The 19,600-nt window shown below is 43.3% G+C and overlaps 1 protein-coding gene across 1 annotated transcript in view; it reads left to right on the forward strand.

The window, feature by feature from the left end:
* Positions 1–19,600, forward strand: part of LOC109901393 (neurexin-3b) — a 524,234-nt gene that overhangs the window by 393,898 nt on the left and 110,736 nt on the right. Inside the window, exon 20 of the mRNA XM_031837378.1 lies at positions 7,445–7,626. Coding sequence (XP_031693238.1) covers positions 7,445–7,626 — 182 coding nt within the window. The remainder of the gene's footprint in view (positions 1–7,444; positions 7,627–19,600) is intronic.

Consider the following 19,600-nt stretch of genomic DNA (forward strand, 5'->3'; position numbering starts at 1 on the left):
GAGGTTAATATCTGTCTTAATGTCTCACAGTATACAGACTGACCTAGCTAGAGGTTAATATCTGTCTTAATGTCTCACAGTATACAGACTGACCTAGCTAGAGGTTCATATCTGTCTTAATGTCTCACAGTATACAGACTGACCTAGCTAGAGGTTAATATCTGTCTTAATGTCTCACAGTATACAGACTGACCTAGCTAGAGGTTCATATCTGTCTTAATGTCTCACAGTATACAGACTGACCTAGCTAGAGGTTAATATCTGTCTTAATGTCTCACAGTATACAGACTGACCTAGCTAGAGGTTAATATCTGTCTTAATGTCTCACAGTATACAGACTGACCTAGCTAGAGGTTCATATCTGTCTTAATGTCTCACAGTATACAGACTGACCTAGCTAGAGGTTAATATCTGTCTTAATGTCTCACAGTATAAAGACTGACCTAGCTAGAGGTTCATATCTGTCTTAATGTCTCACAGTATACAGACTGACCTAGCTAGAGGTTAATATCTGTCTTAATGTCTCACAGTATACAGACTGACCTAGCTAGAGGTTAATATCTGTCTTAATGTCTCACAGTATACAGACTGACCTAGCTAGAGGTTCATATCTGTCTTAATGTCTCACAGTATACAGACTGACCTAGCTAGAGGTTAATATCTGTCTTAATGTCTCACAGTATACAGACTGACCTAGCTAGAGGTTAATATCTGTCTTAATGTCTCACAGTATACAGACTGACCTAGCTAGAGGTTAATATCTGTCTTAATGTCTCACAGTATACAGACTGACCTAGCTAGAGGTTAATATCTGTCTTAATGTCTCACAGTATACAGACTGACCTAGCTAGAGGTTAATATCTGTCTTAATGTCTCACAGTATACAGTCATATGAACTGTCTCACAGTATACAGTCATATGAACTGTCTCACAGTATACAGTCATATGAACTGTCTCACAGTGTACATGAAAACAGAGCTAAAACTACAATATGAAGCACTGTCTTGGAGCTTAACAATGGTTACTCATATACAGTATGCAGAGCTATAGTACCAGTGGTTGTTAACCTTCTTCAGTACAAGAAAAGAACATGAGGATATTACTCTATTTCAGTGATTCTCAAACTCAGTCCTTGGGCCCCCCTCCCAGGTGAACGTTTTAGTTTTTGCCCTAGCACTACACAGCTGATTCAAATAACCAACTCAACATCGAGCTTTGATTATTTGAATCAGCTGTGTAGCGCTAGGGCAAAAACCAAAACGTTCACCCGACGGGGTGTGATCTGTAGGGCCCAACCTCAAACTGTGCCAGATTCTTCAGATCATGTACAGACTAGGAGGAGGTCTAATGCATGGTCCTCACACTGTTACCTGATGACTCCCATTGTGTCCCTCTATTCTCTCTCTCAGACTATTCTTTCAGGGATACTATGGTGTATGTGCCTTTATGTGTCTTATCATGTGTTAGCCATTGTTGCGTGTCCTGTCTTTGGAATTCATTGATGATGCATGCTGTGATATCCCAAGTCGGGATTAATGAAGTAATACTCTATACTCTACTCTCTCTCTCTCCCTCACTCTCTCTCACTCCCTCTCTATTCCTTCTCTTCTATTCTCTCTCTCTCTCTCTCTCTCTCCCTCTCTCACTCCCTCTCTATTCCTTCTCTTCTATTCTCTCTCTCTCTGTCTCTCTCTCTCTCTCTCTCTCTCTCTTTCTCTCTCTATTCCCCCTCTTTATTCAATTCAAGGGGCTTTATTGGCATGGGAAACATGTGTTAACATTGCCAAAGCAAGTAAGGTAGATAATATACAAAAGTGAAATAAACTATAAAGATTTACAGTAAACATTACACATACAGAAGTTTCAAAACAATAAAGACATTACAAATGTCATATATATATATATATATATATATATATATATATATATATATATATATATACAGTGTTGTAACAATGTACAAATGGTTAAAGTACCCAAGGGAAAATAAATAAGCATAAATATGGGTTGTATTTTGTTTGTTCTTCACTGGTTTCCCTTTTCTTGTGGCAACAGGTCACAAATCGTGCTGCTGTGATGGCACACTCTGGAATTTCACCCAGTAGATATGGGAGTTTATCCAAATTGGGTTTGTTTTCAAATTCTTTGTTGATCTGTGTAATCTGAGGGAAATATGTGTCTCTAATATGGTCATACATTGGGCAGGAGGTTAGGAAGTGCAGCTCAGTTTCCACCTCATTTTCTGGGCAGTGAGCACATAGCCTGTCTTCTCTTGAGAGCCATGTCTGCCTACGGCGGCCCTTCTCAATAGCAAGGCTATGCTCACTGAGTCTGTACAGAGTCAAAGATGTCCTTAAGTTTGGGTTAGTCACTGTGGTCAGGTATTCTGCCATGGTGTACTCTCTGTTTAGGGCCAAATAGCATTCTAGTTTGCTCTGTGTTTTTGTTACTTCTTTCCAATGTGTCAAGTAATTATCTTTTTGTTTTCTCATGATTTGGTTGGGTCTAATTGTGCTGCTGTCCTGGGGCTCTGTGGGGTGTGTTTGTGTTTGCAAACAGAGCACCAGAACCAGCTGGCTTAGGGGGCTCTTCTCCAGGTTCATCACTCTGTAGGTGATGGCTTTGTTATGGAAGGTTTGGGAATCGCCTCCTTTTAGGTGGTTGTAGAATTTAACGGCTGTTTTCTGGATTTTGATAATTAGTGGGTATCGGCCTAATTCTGCTCTGCATGCAGTATTTGGTGTTCTACGTTGTACACGGAGGATATTTTTGCAGAATTCTGCATGCAGAGTCTCAATTTGGTGTTTGTCCCATTTTGTGAAATCTTGGTTAGTGAGCGGACCCCAGACCTCACAACCATAAAGGGCAATGGGCTCTTTGACTGATTCAAGTATTTTTTGCCAGATCCTAATTGGTATGTTGAATTTTATGTAACTTTTGATGGCATAGAATGCCCTTCTTGCCTTGTCTCTCAGATCTTTCACAGCTTTGTGGAAGTTACCTGTGGCGCTGATGTTTAAGCCAAGGTATGAGTTGGAGTTGAGTTTATTTTTATTTTTACAGGGACATTGCACATTAATCAACATTTCAGTAAAAGTGCCGGTTTTAGCCAACCGGCTAATTTTCAACCGCAGTCCCTGGGCAGGTTATTAAAAACAATTACAATATAGACAATAGCAACATAGAACAAGCAAGACATAGCAACATAGGACAAGCAAGACATAGCATACAGACAGAGCAACATAGTATGTATAGTATTTTGTGTGCTCTAGGGCAACAGTGTCTAGATGGAATTTGTATTTGTGGTCCTGGCGACTGGACCTTTTTTGGAACACCATTATTTTGGTCTTATAGAGATTTACTGTTATTCCCTCTCTCTCCCTATTACCCCCTCTTTATTCTCTCTCTCTCTATCTCTCTCTCTCTCTCTCTCTCTCTCTCTCTCTCTCTGTGTGTTCTGTTTAAGAGAAGAGTTGGCTAGACAGCCACCCAGATAGACCAGAAATATGTTGGAGGTGAGAGACTGAGAGTTGGAACAATGAATGAATACACTGATGGAGAGATGGGAAGGAAGGGCTCTATTGCACTTCACTAGCAATTTCTCCCCTCTAGGTTTGGTCTAGGTCTGCACGTTTGCCACTGTAGTGGTGGTGTGGCATGGCCTAAGTCTAAGTGGGTTTTAGACAACCTCACGCACACACACACATATATATAAACACATAAATACAGCCTCAATTCCCAGTTTGATAGAAGAGCTATTTTGGAGCCAAGTTGGATCCAAACGGTGGTGTTAATCAAACTGTGCCTATATATAGGACGGTGTATCTCCGACTTATACCCTGATCTGTTAGGCCACAGTCCCGGAGTCCCCTTTTTTCTTGCTCTGCATTTGTTAACTTAAACTCGAGGAAGGTTAGTCGATTTTTTTTTTTCCAATGCCGGCCTTTGTTCTTAGGTTGCAGTCTTATGTTTAAAACATGAGGATGGAAGACTTATCCGTTTTTGACTGCTGTGCCTGTTATTTCCCAGGCAGTGTCTATATTTAAGAGCTACTATAGGCCAGATATGCACCCTGGGAGCTGAAGTCTTCGACCTCAAGTGGAAGTCTTTCTGAATACGATTAGAATTTAAAACCCTGAAATAGAACTTGGAGGATTTGCCTTTACACAATTGGCTATGTGGTTCGGGGAGGATTTGCCTTTACACCATTGGCTATGTGGTTCGGGGAGGATTTGCCTTTACACCATTGGCTATGTGGTTCGGGGAGGATTTGCCTTTACACCATTGGCTATGTGGTTCGGGGAGGATTTGCCTTTACACCATTGGCTATGTGGTTCGGGGAGGATTTGCCTTTACACCATTGGCTATGTGGTTCGGGGAGGATTTGCCTTACACCATTGGCTATGTGGTTCGGGGAGGATTTGCCTTTACACCATTGGCTATGTGGTTCGGGGAGGATTTGCCTTTACACCATTGGCTATGTGGTTCGGGGAGGATTTGCCTTTACACCATTGGCTATGTGGTTCGGGGAGGATTTGCCTTTACACCATTGGCTATGTGGTTCGGGGAGGATTTGCCTTTACACCATTGGCTATGTGGTTCGGGGAGGATTTGCCTTTACACCATTGGCTATGTGGTTCGGGGAGGATTTGCCTTTACACCATTGGCTATGTGGTTCGGGGAGGATTTGCCTTTACACCATTGGCTATGTGGTTCGGGGAGGATTTGCCTTTACACCATTGGCTATGTGGTTCGGGGAGGATTTGCCTTTACACCATTGGCTATGTGGTTCGGGGAGGATTTGCCTTTACACCATTGGCTATGTGGTTCGGGGAGGATTTGCCTTTACACCATTGGCTATGTGGTTCGGGGAGGATTTGCCTTTACACCATTGGCTATGTGGTTCGGGGAGGATTTGCCTTTACACCATTGGCTATGTGGTTCGGGGAGGATTTGCCTTTACACCATTGGCTATGTGGTTCGGGGAGGATTTGCCTTTACACCATTGGCCATGTGGTTCGGGGAGGATTTGCCTTTACACCATTGGCTATGTGATTCGGGGAGGATTTGCCTTTACACCATTGGCTATGTGGTTCGGGGAGGATTTGCCTTTACACCATTGGCTATGTGGTTCGGGGAGGATTTGCCTTTACACCATTGGCTATGTGGTTCGGGGAGGATTTGCCTTTACACCATTGGCTATGTGGTTCGGGGAGGATTTGCCTTTACACCATTGGCTATGTGGTTCGGGGAGGATTTGCCTTTACACCATTGGCTATGTGGTTCGGGGAGGATTTGCCTTTACACCATTGGCCATGTGGTTCGGGGAGGATTTGCCTTTACACCATTGGCCATGTGGTTCGGGGAGGATTTGCCTTTACACCATTGGCTATGTGGTTCGGGGAGGATTTGCCTTTACACCATTGGCTATGTGGTTCGGGGAGGATTTGCCTTTACACCATTGGCTATGTGGTTCGGGGAGGATTTGCCTTTACACCATTGGCTATGTGGTTCGGGGAGGATTTGCCTTTACACCATTGGCTATGTGGTTCGGGGAGGATTTGCCTTTACACCATTGGCTATGTGGTTCGGGGAGGATTTGCCTTTACACCATTGGCTATGTGGTTCGGGGAGGATTTGCCTTTACACCATTGGCTATGTGGTTCGGGGAGGATTTGCCTTTACACCATTGGCTATGTGGTTCGGGGAGGATTTGCCTTTACACCATTGGCTATGTGGTTCGGGGAGGATTTGCCTTTACACCATTGGCTATGTGGTTCGGGGAGGATTTGCCTTTACACCATTGGCTATGTGGTTCGGGGAGGATTTGCCTTTACACCATTGGCTATGTGGTTCGGGGAGGATTTGCCTTTACACCATTGGCTATGTGGTTCGGGGAGGATTTGCCTTTACACCATTGGCTATGTGGTTCGGGGAGGATTTGCCTTTACACCATTGGCTATGTGGTTCGGGGAGGATTTGCCTTTACACCATTGGCCATGTGGTTCGGGGAGGATTTGCCTTTACACCATTGGCTATGTGGTTCGGGGAGGATTTGCCTTTACACCATTGGCTATGTGGTTCGGGGAGGATTTGCCTTTACACCATTGGCTATGTGGTTCGGGGAGGATTTGCCTTTACACCATTGGCTATGTGGTTCGGGGAGGATTTGCCTTTACACCATTGGCTATGTGGTTCGGGGAGGATTTGCCTTTACACCATTGGCTATGTGGTTCGGGGAGGATTTGCCTTTACACCATTGGCTATGTGGTTCGGGGAGGATTTGCCTTTACACCATTGGCTATGTGGTTCGGGGAGGATTTGCCTTTACACCATTGGCTATGTGGTTCGGGGAGGATTTGCCTTTACACCATTGGCTATGTGGTTCGGGGAGGATTTGCCTTTACACCATTGGCCATGTGGTTCGGGGAGGATTTGCCTTTACACCATTGGCTATGTGATTCGGGGAGGATTTGCCTTTACACCATTGGCTATGTGGTTCGGGGAGGATTTGCCTTTACACCATTGGCTATGTGGTTCGGGGAGGATTTGCCTTTACACCATTGGCTATGTGGTTCGGGGAGGATTTGCCTTTACACCATTGGCTATGTGGTTCGGGGAGGATTTGCCTTTACACCATTGGCTATGTGGTTCGGGGAGGATTTGCCTTTACACCATTGGCTATGTGGTTCGGGGAGGATTTGCCTTTACACCATTGGCCATGTGGTTCGGGGAGGATTTGCCTTTACACCATTGGCCATGTGGTTCGGGGAGGATTTGCCTTTACACCATTGGCTATGTGGTTCGGGGAGGATTTGCCTTTACACCATTGGCTATGTGGTTCGGGGAGGATTTGCCTTTACACCATTGGCTATGTGGTTCGGGGAGGATTTGCCTTTACACCATTGGCTATGTGGTTCGGGGAGGATTTGCCTTTACACCATTGGCTATGTGGTTCGGGGAGGATTTGCCTTTACACCATTGGCTATGTGGTTCGGGGAGGATTTGCCTTTACACCATTGGCTATGTGGTTCGGGGAGGATTTGCCTTTACACCATTGGCTATGTGGTTCGGGGAGGATTTGGTTTTACAGCGTTTATCCGAAACAAGGTGCATCTAGTTTGGAGGAGACATTAGAAAAAGGTGTTGTGTTCAAGTTTAACTCGGTGACCTCACCGTCCTTGGTGTGTAGTTATAGGCCAGTCCATTAAGCTTGCACCTTGTATTCATGAATCTCATTCATTCTCCAACCTTCTCTTTCTCTGCCTTTCTCTACCTCTCTCTCTCTTTCTCTCTCTCTTTCTCTCCATTTCTCCCTCCATGTTTCCTTATCTGTGTTTTTGGAGGGGTTGGGATAATGCAGAGCACACATTTCCGTTGCATATTCATGTACATTGGACAATAAAGTAATCTTCCTCCATCTTCTTCTTCTCTCCCTCTGCAGCTGGTACCACCTATATCTTCGGTAAGGGCGGGGGTCTGATCACGTACACGTGGCCTAACAACGAGAGGCCCAGCACGCGTACCGACCGCCTGGCTGTGGGCTTCAGCACCACCATCAAGGACGGCATCCTGGTCCGCATCGACAGCGCGCCACGACTCGGTGACTACATCATGCTACACATCGTAAGTCCAGTTTCAGTCTTGCCGTTGTCCCTACTGTTATCATGACATGGTGTCCCCAAGACAGGGCCACAGTACAGTACAGTAACTATATCATACTACACATCGTAAGTCACCTTTTAGTCTACTGCTAGCCTGCATGGTGTCCCCAAGTCTTTTTCTCAAGGGCACCAGTGTAGTCTACACTGTGTCTCCTGTCTTACCCTGGACAGGGATACTTCATCCAGCCCCACATTGTAAGGCCTCTTTAGTTATATGGTTCTCAGTGTATTTACAGGGATTCCATACAGTAGCAGATACAGTCATTAGTTAAAGCACTACACACCTGATTCTACTAATTCATGGCTTGATCAAGAGTTGATTATATGAATCAGGTGTGTAGCGCTAGGGCAACAATGTAACCTGTCCACCCCTTTGGGTCCCCAGGACCAGGACTAAGGGACACTGTTCTAAACAATGACCTGCAATGAGAATGGGAAGGTACTGAAGTTGAAGCAAATTGTAACAGGGGGGGGGGGGGGCTATCCATAATAGATATCACATATGTTCCCCTCCCTTGTTTCTCCCTTGTTTTCTAACTTTATATGTCACACAATCCTCTCAGAACGACTTTCTCTCTAAACAACGCAGTGAATCTAAACTCTAAGGCATGAATAGTTGATAAGCCATGTCTGTGTGATGCATGTGGAGAACACGATCACTGTGCCTGGAAACCCTGTGTGAATCAGCAACATTAATATGTTATGACGAGGACCGTGGTGGTCATGAAATTTTGTCAGCCGGTGATTGTCAAGCAAATAACTTCTGGTCTCATGATAATTGACCGTTAATTAACATAAACACATTTAGCATCTCCTGGCTTCCACGCATCGCCTACAAGCCACTGGATGTAGACCTTTCTAACATCTGTATTTAAAAATGATAATAAATCACTGTAATATAGCCTACACCATCACAATGAATCCATTATTTATTTTAGACAGGTCTAAAGAAACATGAGAGGAAGAAAATGTAGTCTATTTCAGAAGAACAGAATAGCATACTCTGAGTTGTCCTTATGTTAGGCCCTGTTATGGCTATGCCATATGGCTGTGGGCTACACTCGTTCATTTAGCAGACCAGATTTGCTTAGAATTCTGTGACATTATTTTATATGATTTTATAGTATGAAGAATGCAATTGAACATAGGTGAATAAAATATAATATATATTTTCTCCAAACGTTTAGTCAGCCAACCAGATGAGTAGGCCTAATGTCCAATGTCAATCTACTATTCCCCATAGTACAAAAGTCGACCTATTCTATTCTGTGTGAGAAATAAACATTCCAAACATAATCTGGGACAGTTGTGGGATGCGATAGATCCCAAATGAATACAACCACTAGCATAAAACAAACCTGTTTTAGGCAGTGAGCCTGATGCAACAGATCAGAATGCTTAGCTTAAAATGTTGATAAACTATTAAGCTATTTCTTCAGATTATAAGCGCAGCAATTTGCACATGGTAGTAGGTTATATGTGTCTATGTTCCATTAGCAGGAAAACCCATTCTCAAAAGTGACCGCAAATGTGAGTATGCGTGTAATGTTTTTATTAGAACGATGCAAAAATGTGTATTGTGAAAATGATCTCCCCCAAACTCTAAACTCACTCGCTGCGTATGTGTGCCAGTTAGGTTCTACACCCATTGTAACGCGGATTAATCTGCTTAATTTAAATAAGTTATTTTGCCACTTTAGTTATGATACACATCTTATCAAAATATACAGTGCATTCGGAAAGTATTCAGACCCCTTGACTGTTTCCACATTTTATTACATTACAACCTTATTCTAAAATTGATTACATTTTTTAAAATCCCCATCAATCTACACACAATACCCCATAGGGACAAAGCATGTCAGAGCAAAAAACAAGCTTTGAGGTCGAAGGAATTATTTGTAGTGCCCCGAGACGGGATTATATTGAGGCATAGATCTGGGGAAGGGTACTAAATCATTTCTGCTGCATTTAAGGTCCACAAGAATACAGTGGCCTACATCACTCTTAAATGGAAGAAGTTTGGAACCACCAAGACTCTTCCTAGAGCTGGCCACCCGGCCAAACTGAGCAATCGGGGGAGAAGGGCCTTGGTCAGGGAGGTGACCAAGAACCCGATGGTCACTCTGACAGAGCTCCAGAGTTCCTCTATGGAGATGGGAAAACCTTCCAGAAGGACAACCATCTCTGCAGCACTCCACCAATCAGGCCTTTATGGTAGAGTGGCCAGACGGAAGCCACTCCTCAGTAAAACGCACATGACAGCTGCTTGGAGTTTGCCAAAAGGCACCTAAAGACTTTCAGAGCATGAAACCAAGATTCAACTCTTTGGCCTGATATGCCAAGCGTCACACCTGGAGGAAACCTGGCACCATCCCTATGGTGAAGCATGGTGGCGGCATCAATTTTAGAAGAAGGATGTAAACTAACAAAATTTTGAAGAAGTCAAGGGGTCTGTACACTTTACAAATGCACTGTATAGGTCTATGGGCTAGGCTACATAAGGTGTGCAACTATGATTTGAAAAAGCCAATAAAAAGCATGCGTTGTTTCTTGCCTTAAGATGGATAACATTACGTGATAATATATCATTCACACGTGATAGGCTAATATTGTCACCCATCACACTATTTTTTTATTTAATCTCGTCTTTACATATACTAAATAATATATGTATGAAATTTGTTTTGATTTAGAATGGATCATTATCACCAACTGTATTGAAACAGGGGCAATGGAAAAAAAATACATGTATGTAATACATAATGTATGCACTTAAATAGCAAATGGAGGACACTTTTCCCGTGGTTCATTTTCATGCCAGCCAGGTAGGCTGTACTCCTGTTGTAAAGAGGAGCAATGTGCTTAATATTAGGAAAGTTGAAAAATAAATAGAGTAGGCCTAGCCTATAGAAAGCTGATGGGCTCCTCCTCTTCTCATGCAATTGCACAGCCTATAGAAATGTTGCGCAATATGAGCTCATGGGCTCTCATGAAGTGTTTGATTAGATTTTAAATTACATTTGCATTGATGTCAGATTGATTAGCGTGACAATAGTGCTGAGTGCTGAGTACCAGGCAGAGTACCAGGCAGTGCTGAGTACCAGGCAGTTACCAAGTTTGGTAGGATACTAATGACCATCAGCAGCATCAGAGCTTGGAGAAGCCTAATTACCATGACAAAGCAGTCACTTGGAATTTGACTGCCATCATGAGTCGTGACCGCCGGTTGGCGGTAATATGTTCACCGGAACAGACCTATTCAATATCCCTTGTTTTTGTTGTTGTGGTTGACTTATTGACATAATCGTCAACAAAGATGGCCACCGACTATAGCGATGCCAAACGTATTTATTGGAAAAGTGCCATGTGCTGATGGGGTGTGGAAGTAGGGATGTTGAGGAGAGAGTCAGAGAAGTATGAAGAGCAGAGAGGGATACAATTACACCAACAGATTGAGAGTCTTTCTCTCCTCAAAGACTCCCCTCGTCTCTGGAGTGTGTTGCAATGTGCTGCTGGATGTATGCTGCTCCAGCCTCACCATCTGGTCACACAACATGAAGGCCAAGTAGTGTTTGTATATAGCTGCTTTACAGTCTAGAGGAATGTCTGTGTGCAGGGGTGGGTGTGTGTCTGTGTGTCTGTGTGTCTGTGTGTCTTTGTGTGTGTGTGTGTGTGTGTGTGTGAGGGAGAGAGATAGGAAAATGCCGCTCCTCATTTTAACTGGCTTCGTAATTGCAGAAACCTCGATAGGAAGGAAATCAAATGCATTTTTAATCCTATTCTTTCTATCTCAGAGCTGAGCGGCACTTTCCAGCCAAGCTTCATATCAGTTGTAATTCGGCTCCAACTCGTTAGAAATACATTTCTTCATTCCCGTAGTCTCACAAAGCAAAAGGCTAATTCATTTATCATTAGAATACCATGTATAGTCACAGTACATGCTCAAGTTTAACACTGGTCAATACTTGCAGTTATATTTCTGGTCGTTGTTTTAAAATACTGTTTATTCTCCGTAACCTACCTGGCTGCTAAATAATCGTTAACATTAGAGCCGCCAGTGACATCTTTTAGAATTTCAATATCACATATGTAGCTCTTCAACCGTAGCCCTTAGATAAAGACTAATGGACAGTCGAAGACCTCCGCTACACAATACCGCCAATGAACAGAACATCATCGAGCCCAGTTCAAATCTATTACAGTGCAGATAATGATTCAAAGTGACAGATGTCAACCCATCCTGTGTTGTTACCCCCTGAATCAGACAGAAACGGTTAAAAGGATTACATAGCGACTGCACTGAAGACTTGTCTAACCAAAGGTCTTATCACAGACATTAATCCCCTCAGGGATCACTTAGCCTTTAGGATCATTAGCAACTGGATGTGTTAGGATTAGCTAGCTACCGTTGCTAAGACGTCTCTGAAATGGCTTACAGGGACTGCTCTTTGGAACTGATAGGTTTCTAATGAGACAGAAGAATGGAATTGGAGAAGTATGGAGAACCGAGAACTGGTGTCATCTGGTTTTTAAGTCATTCAAACTATTCATTGCATCGTTGATTTCTGTAAACCCTCTATTCTTTAAAGCATCTCTTAGTATTATGCCTTCATATGATGCAAAAACATATGAAAATTATGACTAGTGGGTACCATAGAAATAAAAAATAAATATCCCGTTCAGGTCATTCTATTTCTATGGTTTTGTACTAGCAACTAGGGCTGTTACGGTGACCGTATTACCACCACACCGGCGGTCACGCCGGGGGAATGTAGATTGACATAGGCCAGTGTTTTTGCTGTTAGTTAGGCATACTCATCTTATTGGCTGACGAAAAGTAAATGTGGACAGTTCTTCTATATGCACCTCTGAATTGGATAAGAAGGATGCTTGCAGTTGCATTCCCGATGTATCTGTCTTCACTTGTAGCCTACTTCGGAGCTGAGATGCCTGTGAGAAAGACCCAATCACGTGACAGGTATTGGCTAATAAGAAGAGAGAGCCATGTGAGTGAGAGGTGCTTCGGAGCAAGGCGATGGCAACCGGGAGAAGGGAATTATAATTATTATATTTAGCCAAAGGGAACAATGGACACTTTTGCCACAAAAGGCATGGATTTTCTTAGGGGGCATTATGTCCACACAAGGGGGATGCCGCTGGGAAATTTGATGCCTGGTGAGAACATTATCAAGTGCTTGTCAAATTGTGAATGAGAGACTGATGAAGTGTGTGTAGCCTGCACAAGAAACAAATCGGAGCTCATGCCTTTCATGCAACTTTTTTCAAATCGTCATTAGTCACATCATGCAGCCTTAGAATGAATTAAAAATCAAAACATATGGCCAAAGGTTTGTATCACAACTAAAGTTACATAAATACGTCTAAATGAAGCATTTAGGAGGACCTGTTTCATTGTGAACCCCTCAACACAGAATAGCCACGTGCGCACTCCGTCAGAAATCGTTTAGAGAAAATATCCTTTCTATTTTATTCAGCTATGTTCAATTGTATTCTTCATACTATAAGATAATATAAAATAAAAGCACGGCAATCTAAGCAAATCTTGTCTGCTAAATGTTGTCTTCTGAAATAGACTACATTTTCTTCATATCATGTTTCTTTAGACCTGTCTAAAATAAATAATAGATTCATTGTGATGGTGTAGGCTATATTACAGTGATTTATTATAATTTTTAAATACAGATGTTAGAAAGGTCTACATCAGTGGCTTGTAGGCGATGCGTGGAAGCCAGGAGATGCTAAATGTGTTTCTGTTAATTAACCGTCAATTATCATGAGACCAGCAGTTATGTGCTTGACAATCACCGGCTGACAAAGTTCATGACCACCACTGCCCTACTAGCAACCACTGATGCAATGGTATATTTTATGCTGGATTATTTGGTGCCTTTAACAGTAATGAAAGGTTATTCCAATGAAAGTAAAGCTGCAGAGGCATTATCTAATTTCTCTCACTCCCTATCTCTCTCCATCTTTCTAAACTCTGTCACTCCGTTACTTACCATCTCTCTCTATCGCTACCTCCCTGTATCTCTATCTCCATCTCTCTCCATCGCTTTCCATCTCTCTCTCTCTCTCTCTCTCTCTCTCTCTCTCTCTCTCTCTCTCTCTCTCTCTCTCTCTCTCTCTCTCTCTCTCTCTCTCTCTCTCTCTCTCTCTCTCTCTCTCTCTCTCTCTCTCTCTCTCTCTCTCTCTCTCTCTGAACAACTAGCTCAAGGCTTGTGTTGGTAATCATGGAACTGAAACTGTGCTACCCGCCTCCTAATACAATGCAGTGTTTGTTTTTTGGACGTGGAGGGCGATTTAGAGTATTGCTGAATGGCTGGCTTGAGGACACTCCAAATAATTACCTCAATAGTGAAGACTAGAGCAATTTTTCTTTTTTTCCCTTTTTCCTTGCCTTTTTGCCAGTTCTCAAATTGGTCTAGACTGTTTAAGGACTACTTATGCAAAGTATGAAACAGAAAAACACTGAGCTTTTCTAAAGTCATATAGACTCCATCCAAGAAGCTTACTGATTAGCCATTTATTTAAGCTCCAAGTTGCTAATATCACTCTTGTTTTATAACAACAGAACCTCATTTAAAACTTTTTTTTTAAAGCGATGACATCAAAAGCAACTGAATCATAGGTAAGACAAAATATCCATACCAACGGAAAATATGGTCACAAAATGGATGCCTGGGCTCTCCTGAAGCGGTATGACTCGTGGCACAGTCACTGTGTCTGCTGTGTGGTGGTGTATTGTGTTGTATAAGACTTCAGCTCTGTACCGTAGGTCCCGTCTCCTCTTAAATCCACAACAAAACTCCTGGCCCAGGAGGCTGATGTGTTGGTCATGACTCACACAGTCTCATGCCAGGGAATGTACATAGCTGCAGGTGAAGCTTATCCAGGACATGCCACACAGAGAGAGAGGGGTGGAGAGAGAAAAAGAGAGAGAGAGAGAGGGGGAGAGAGAGAGAGAAGGAGGGGTGAGAGAGCGAGAAAGTTGGAGAGAGAAAGAGGGGGGAAATATACCTTAGCACAAAATCCTTTTAGACATAGTCAAAAAAAAAAAGTATCTGTTTATAAAAGGGAAATAGTATTTCTGTGCAAATACATTCTGTATTATAACCTTAGGACCAAATCTATTTGCCCTTGTGCTGTCCGACACTGTCTCCCTACTGACTCCATCAAAAGACACGTCCCTCATCACATCCCTGAGACATCTGATGAGAAAGGGTGATTGAGAGGTGGTCTGAACACACTCCTTTACTCTCCTCGCCTACTCTCCCACTACTCTCCTCTCTCCTCCTCTCCTCCCAGAGATCTCTGACACTTCACATCCTGTATGTCTCTCTACTACCCAGCCTGCAATCGGATCCAGCATACATTACCAAGCAATCAGACAGGATTTCTAATGTTGCAATGCCACAATGAATTCCATTACCCGCTTGAGCCTCCTCACTTTAATTCAGATGGGGAAAAAAAGGTACAAGTTGTAGGTAATTGAAAAGCCCATTCCAGACAAGAGTACACAGTGAATGTGTCCCAAATGGCACCCTGTTCCCTACATTGTGCGCTACTTTTGATCAGAGGCCTGTGTAGGGAATAGGGTGCCATTTGGGATGCGGTCAGAGAGACCTACAGGGTGAGATGAGACGCGTGTGGGGCAGGCTGCAAGGGTGGGTAAATATTATATTGCATTCCAGACCACACTGAGTCCATTTTCTCTTTGACAGGCTGTGGAGATGAGAGGGTGTGTATGGATTGTGTGCTTGTGTGTGTGTGTGTGTGTGTGTGTGTGTGTGTATGCGTGTGTGTGTAGGTCTTTAATTTTTAGAATCCACTGTGATGTTTTATAAGCCAAGCAGGGACTGAGATATACAGTGGAGGATGCATCTATGGAGTTACATTGTGTGTGTGTGTGTGTACAGTGGAGGATGTATAGGCCCTGTATTGAGTTCCCTACCTCAGTGAAATATACTTAACAAAAATATAAACCCAACATGTGAAGACGTGGTTCCATCTTTCATGATCTGAAATAAAATATGCCATAAATGTTTCATAGGCACAAAAAAATTGTGCACAAATGTGTTTACATACCTGATAGTGAACATTTCTCTTTTGCCAAAATAATCTATCCACCTGACAGGTGTGGCAAGAAGCTGATTAAACAGCATGATCATTACACAGGTGCACTTTGTGCTGGGGACAATAAAAGGCCAATCTAAAATGTGCAGTTGTCACACAACACAATGCCACAGATGCCTCAAGTTTTGAGGCGAGTGTGAAATTGGTATACGGACTGCAGGAATGTCCACCAGAGCTGTTGCCAGATAATTTAATGTTAATTTCTCTACCAGAAGCCTCCTCTAATGTCGTTTTAAAGAATTTGGCAGTATGTCCAACCGGCCTCACAACCGCAGACCACGTGTAACCATGCCAGCCCAAGAACCTCCACATCTGGCTTCTTCACCTGCAGGATCGTCTGACACCAGCCACTCGGACAGCTGATTAAATTCTGACTGACTGTGCCTGGCTCCTTAGTGTGTGGACCTGACCACCCATGGCAGCGCCACCTGCCCAGTCATGTAATCCATAGATTAGGTCCTAATAAAATGTATTTCTAGTGACTGATTTCCTCATATGAACTATACCTCTGTGAAAGTGTTGCATGTGGCGTTTACATTTTTGTTCCATAGCTATAACTAATGATCAGTAGTATTAGTCGGTTGGTTATCTCTTGTCCTTTTCATTTCCTATTGTCTTCTTGTCTTCTTGCTCCAAGGAAGTATAGAGAGATTGCAATACAAACGTTAACTGTATAAAAGGCAGCTGTTTCAAAAGACATCAGTGATCCATATGTTTCTGACATGAAATTACATTTGAAGTATATGAGTAATGGCTGTCCATTGACATTTTGCACCTGTACTGAATAATGATACTCTTTCTTGACATTTGGCCACTAGCATTTGCCTTAATGATACCTAAGTACCGATCATAACCAATTGATTACTTTTGAAAAGGGCTCAGAAGAAAATTGCATAGAGGAGTAATACCAGTTAAATGAAAAGAGGCCTTAGAGTGTTAATATTCTCTCTCCCACACACACACACACACACACGCATCTCTCAAACACACACACACACACACACACACACACACACACACACACACACACACACACACACACACAGTGGAACACCAGCGATGACACTCCAAACAGATCTGAGGGTTCCGTGGGGAGATGTGGCTGTCAGTCAAACAACCCTGACCGCAAAGCATTCTGGGAATTTCAATATATTGTGCCTTCTTTCTTCTCCAGGAGAGAGAGGGGGACACAGAGAGAGAGGGGGACACAGAGAGAGAGAGAGAGAGAGAGAGGGAGACATAACTGATCAAGTTAGAACCCCCTGGCTCTGGCCCCAGCTCTATGCACTGTGTTTTGTTGTAATTACAAAAGCAGTGGAGGTGGATAAAAACATTATTTTTAATACTATTTGTTTTTCATTTAATTTCTAGTGTTTACCTCTTTGCCTTGTCCTCCCAGTCCTTCCCCAACACTATGACCTGCTATATTGTTTGTTGTCTTTATTGTTCCACTAAACATAAATGATTGATGAGGCTGTGTTATGGTTTATTGATGCACTTCCATTGGATGGCCATTGGCCAGGTCCTTAGTATGCAGCAACCCTCATTGATGTATATTTCATTGTCCAAGATGAAAAATTCAATGAGAAACACAAACAGTGTCTGCTCCTTGACAATTTATCCCTCTGGGGGACAAATGGTTGTGTTCCACAGCAGCTCTGTTGTAATGCATGAGTTCCCACTTCCCTGAGTAGAAGAGAGGAGCGAGAGAAAGGGGAGTAGAGGGAGGAGATTTGGGAAGAGGGAGAAAGTGTAAGAGAACAGGGGCTACAGGGAGGGAGAGAAGGAGAGAGTGAATGAGGGAGAATATGTCAGAAGAGAGAGAGGGAGACAGAGCGGGAGAATAAGAAGGAAAGTGAGCGAAGCAAAGAGGGGAAGATATTTGTGATTTCTGAGCAGGATCAGAAGACTCGGCTCAGTGGGTGTGTCTTGGCTACAGTGATATGCCAGTGAATTTCAATTGAACTTATACTTTGTTACTTTGTCAAGTAGTGTCGTCATACCACATACATCCCAGCTGATAAGCCAAGGTGTCAATTGTCTAATGTTCAGGGCAGCTGTTGTGCATCTGACACTCATCACACAGACAGATTTAACTTACAGACAGGATGAAAGTTTCTCACCACCGATCAAAACTCAAACTTGGGTTTGAGAAAGACGGCGGGCCAGCGGCCATTTTCAAATTTCCTCTGTACACGGCGAGACTTCATTGTGATTGATGAGACGCCTGCTCTGGCGCGAGGAGTAATGAAAGATCACAGTGCTCAGGGATCGATATGCCAGGCAGCGTATCTCAGACACAAGGCTAGGCGCCATCTCACTGCCAGAGACACCCTTAAATCCCTCCACAGCTCTGTCTCTGTCACCTCGGCAGCACAGTGAGGCTCTAGTTTCTTTCCTCTCCTCTGTTCTCACCTGGGATTCCGCCGCCGATACCTCCGCTCAGCTCGCAGATATCAGGCTGTGAGAAATAAATAAGAAGAGAGCTAGGCACATTTAGCCAAATTGACTGCTTCTTGGATTATTGACAAGAAAGGGATGATGAATTGCAAGTTGCTGAACTGATACATTTTAACATTAGAAAATAAATCTACTGGAAAGAAGAAGAAGAAAAAAATCTATGAGAGAGAGAGAGGAGAGGAGAGGAGGAGAGGAGAGGAGAGGAGAGGAGAGGAGAGGAGAGGAGAGGAGAGGAGAGGAGAGGAGAGGAGAGAGAGAGAGAGAGAGAGAGAGAGAGAGAGAGAGAGAGAGAGAGAGAGAGAGAGAGAGAGAGAGAGAGAGAGAGAGAGAGAGAGAGAGGAGAGAGAGAGAGAGAGAGAGAGAGAGAGAGAGAGAGAGAGAGAGAGAGAGAGAGAGAGAGAGAGAGAGAGAGAGAGAGAGAGAGAGAGAGAGAGAGAGAGAGAGAGGAGAGAGAGAGAGGAGAGAGAGAGAGAGAGAGAGAATGTATTCAGAGAAGATTAAGTACCTGCTGGCGAAAGCAGCGAGCACTTTCTTTCTCTCATCACAAAAAAGAAAGAGTAGATCAAACAGGAAAGTCTAGCTCTCTCTCGCAATCTGAGCAAAAATGTGACTGACTGAGTACCTCTCTCTATTTTGTTGATTTAATCTCCACATATTGACTGTGTGTGTTTGACTGGTATCTAAGACTGCAGAACTGACACAATAAATAGCACATGAATATTAAATATATACATATTTTGTAAATAGAAAAGGCTGATAGTAATAACTATTGTAATATCTATAAGATATATTGCCAAAATTACTTGCAAAAATATTTGCATGATGACTGTGACTTATTTGTGTCAGTTTCTATTGGAGGTTGAAATGGTGCTGTGAGGGCCGTCTACAGATATGAACATTTCCTGTAGTCCCTGTTCTTATCTTTTTATGGAGTGCCCAGTCCCTTGCCAACAAAGTATTACAGGGGTCTCCCGAGTGGCGCAGGGGTCTAAGGCACTGCATGCAGCTAGAGGCGTCCCGGGCTGTGCTACAACTGGCCGTGGTCGGAAGTCCCATAGGACGGTGCACAATTGGCCCAGCATCGTCTGTGTTAGGTGAGGCTTTACAAGCGACTCCGTGTGGCGGGCTGGGTGCCTGCAGTTGAACGGTGTTTCCTCCGACACATTGGTGCGGCTGGCTTCCGGGTTAAGCCGGCAGGTGTTAAGGAGGGCAGTTAGGCGGGTCCGTTGGGGAGTTGCAGCGATGAGACAAAATTGAAAATTGGGGAGGAAAAATAATAATAATAATAATAATAATATGGACCTCCACAGCAGTGG

Source organism: Oncorhynchus kisutch, linkage group LG12, assembly GCF_002021735.2.
Source record: "Oncorhynchus kisutch isolate 150728-3 linkage group LG12, Okis_V2, whole genome shotgun sequence".
NCBI lineage: Eukaryota > Metazoa > Chordata > Actinopteri > Salmoniformes > Salmonidae > Oncorhynchus > Oncorhynchus kisutch.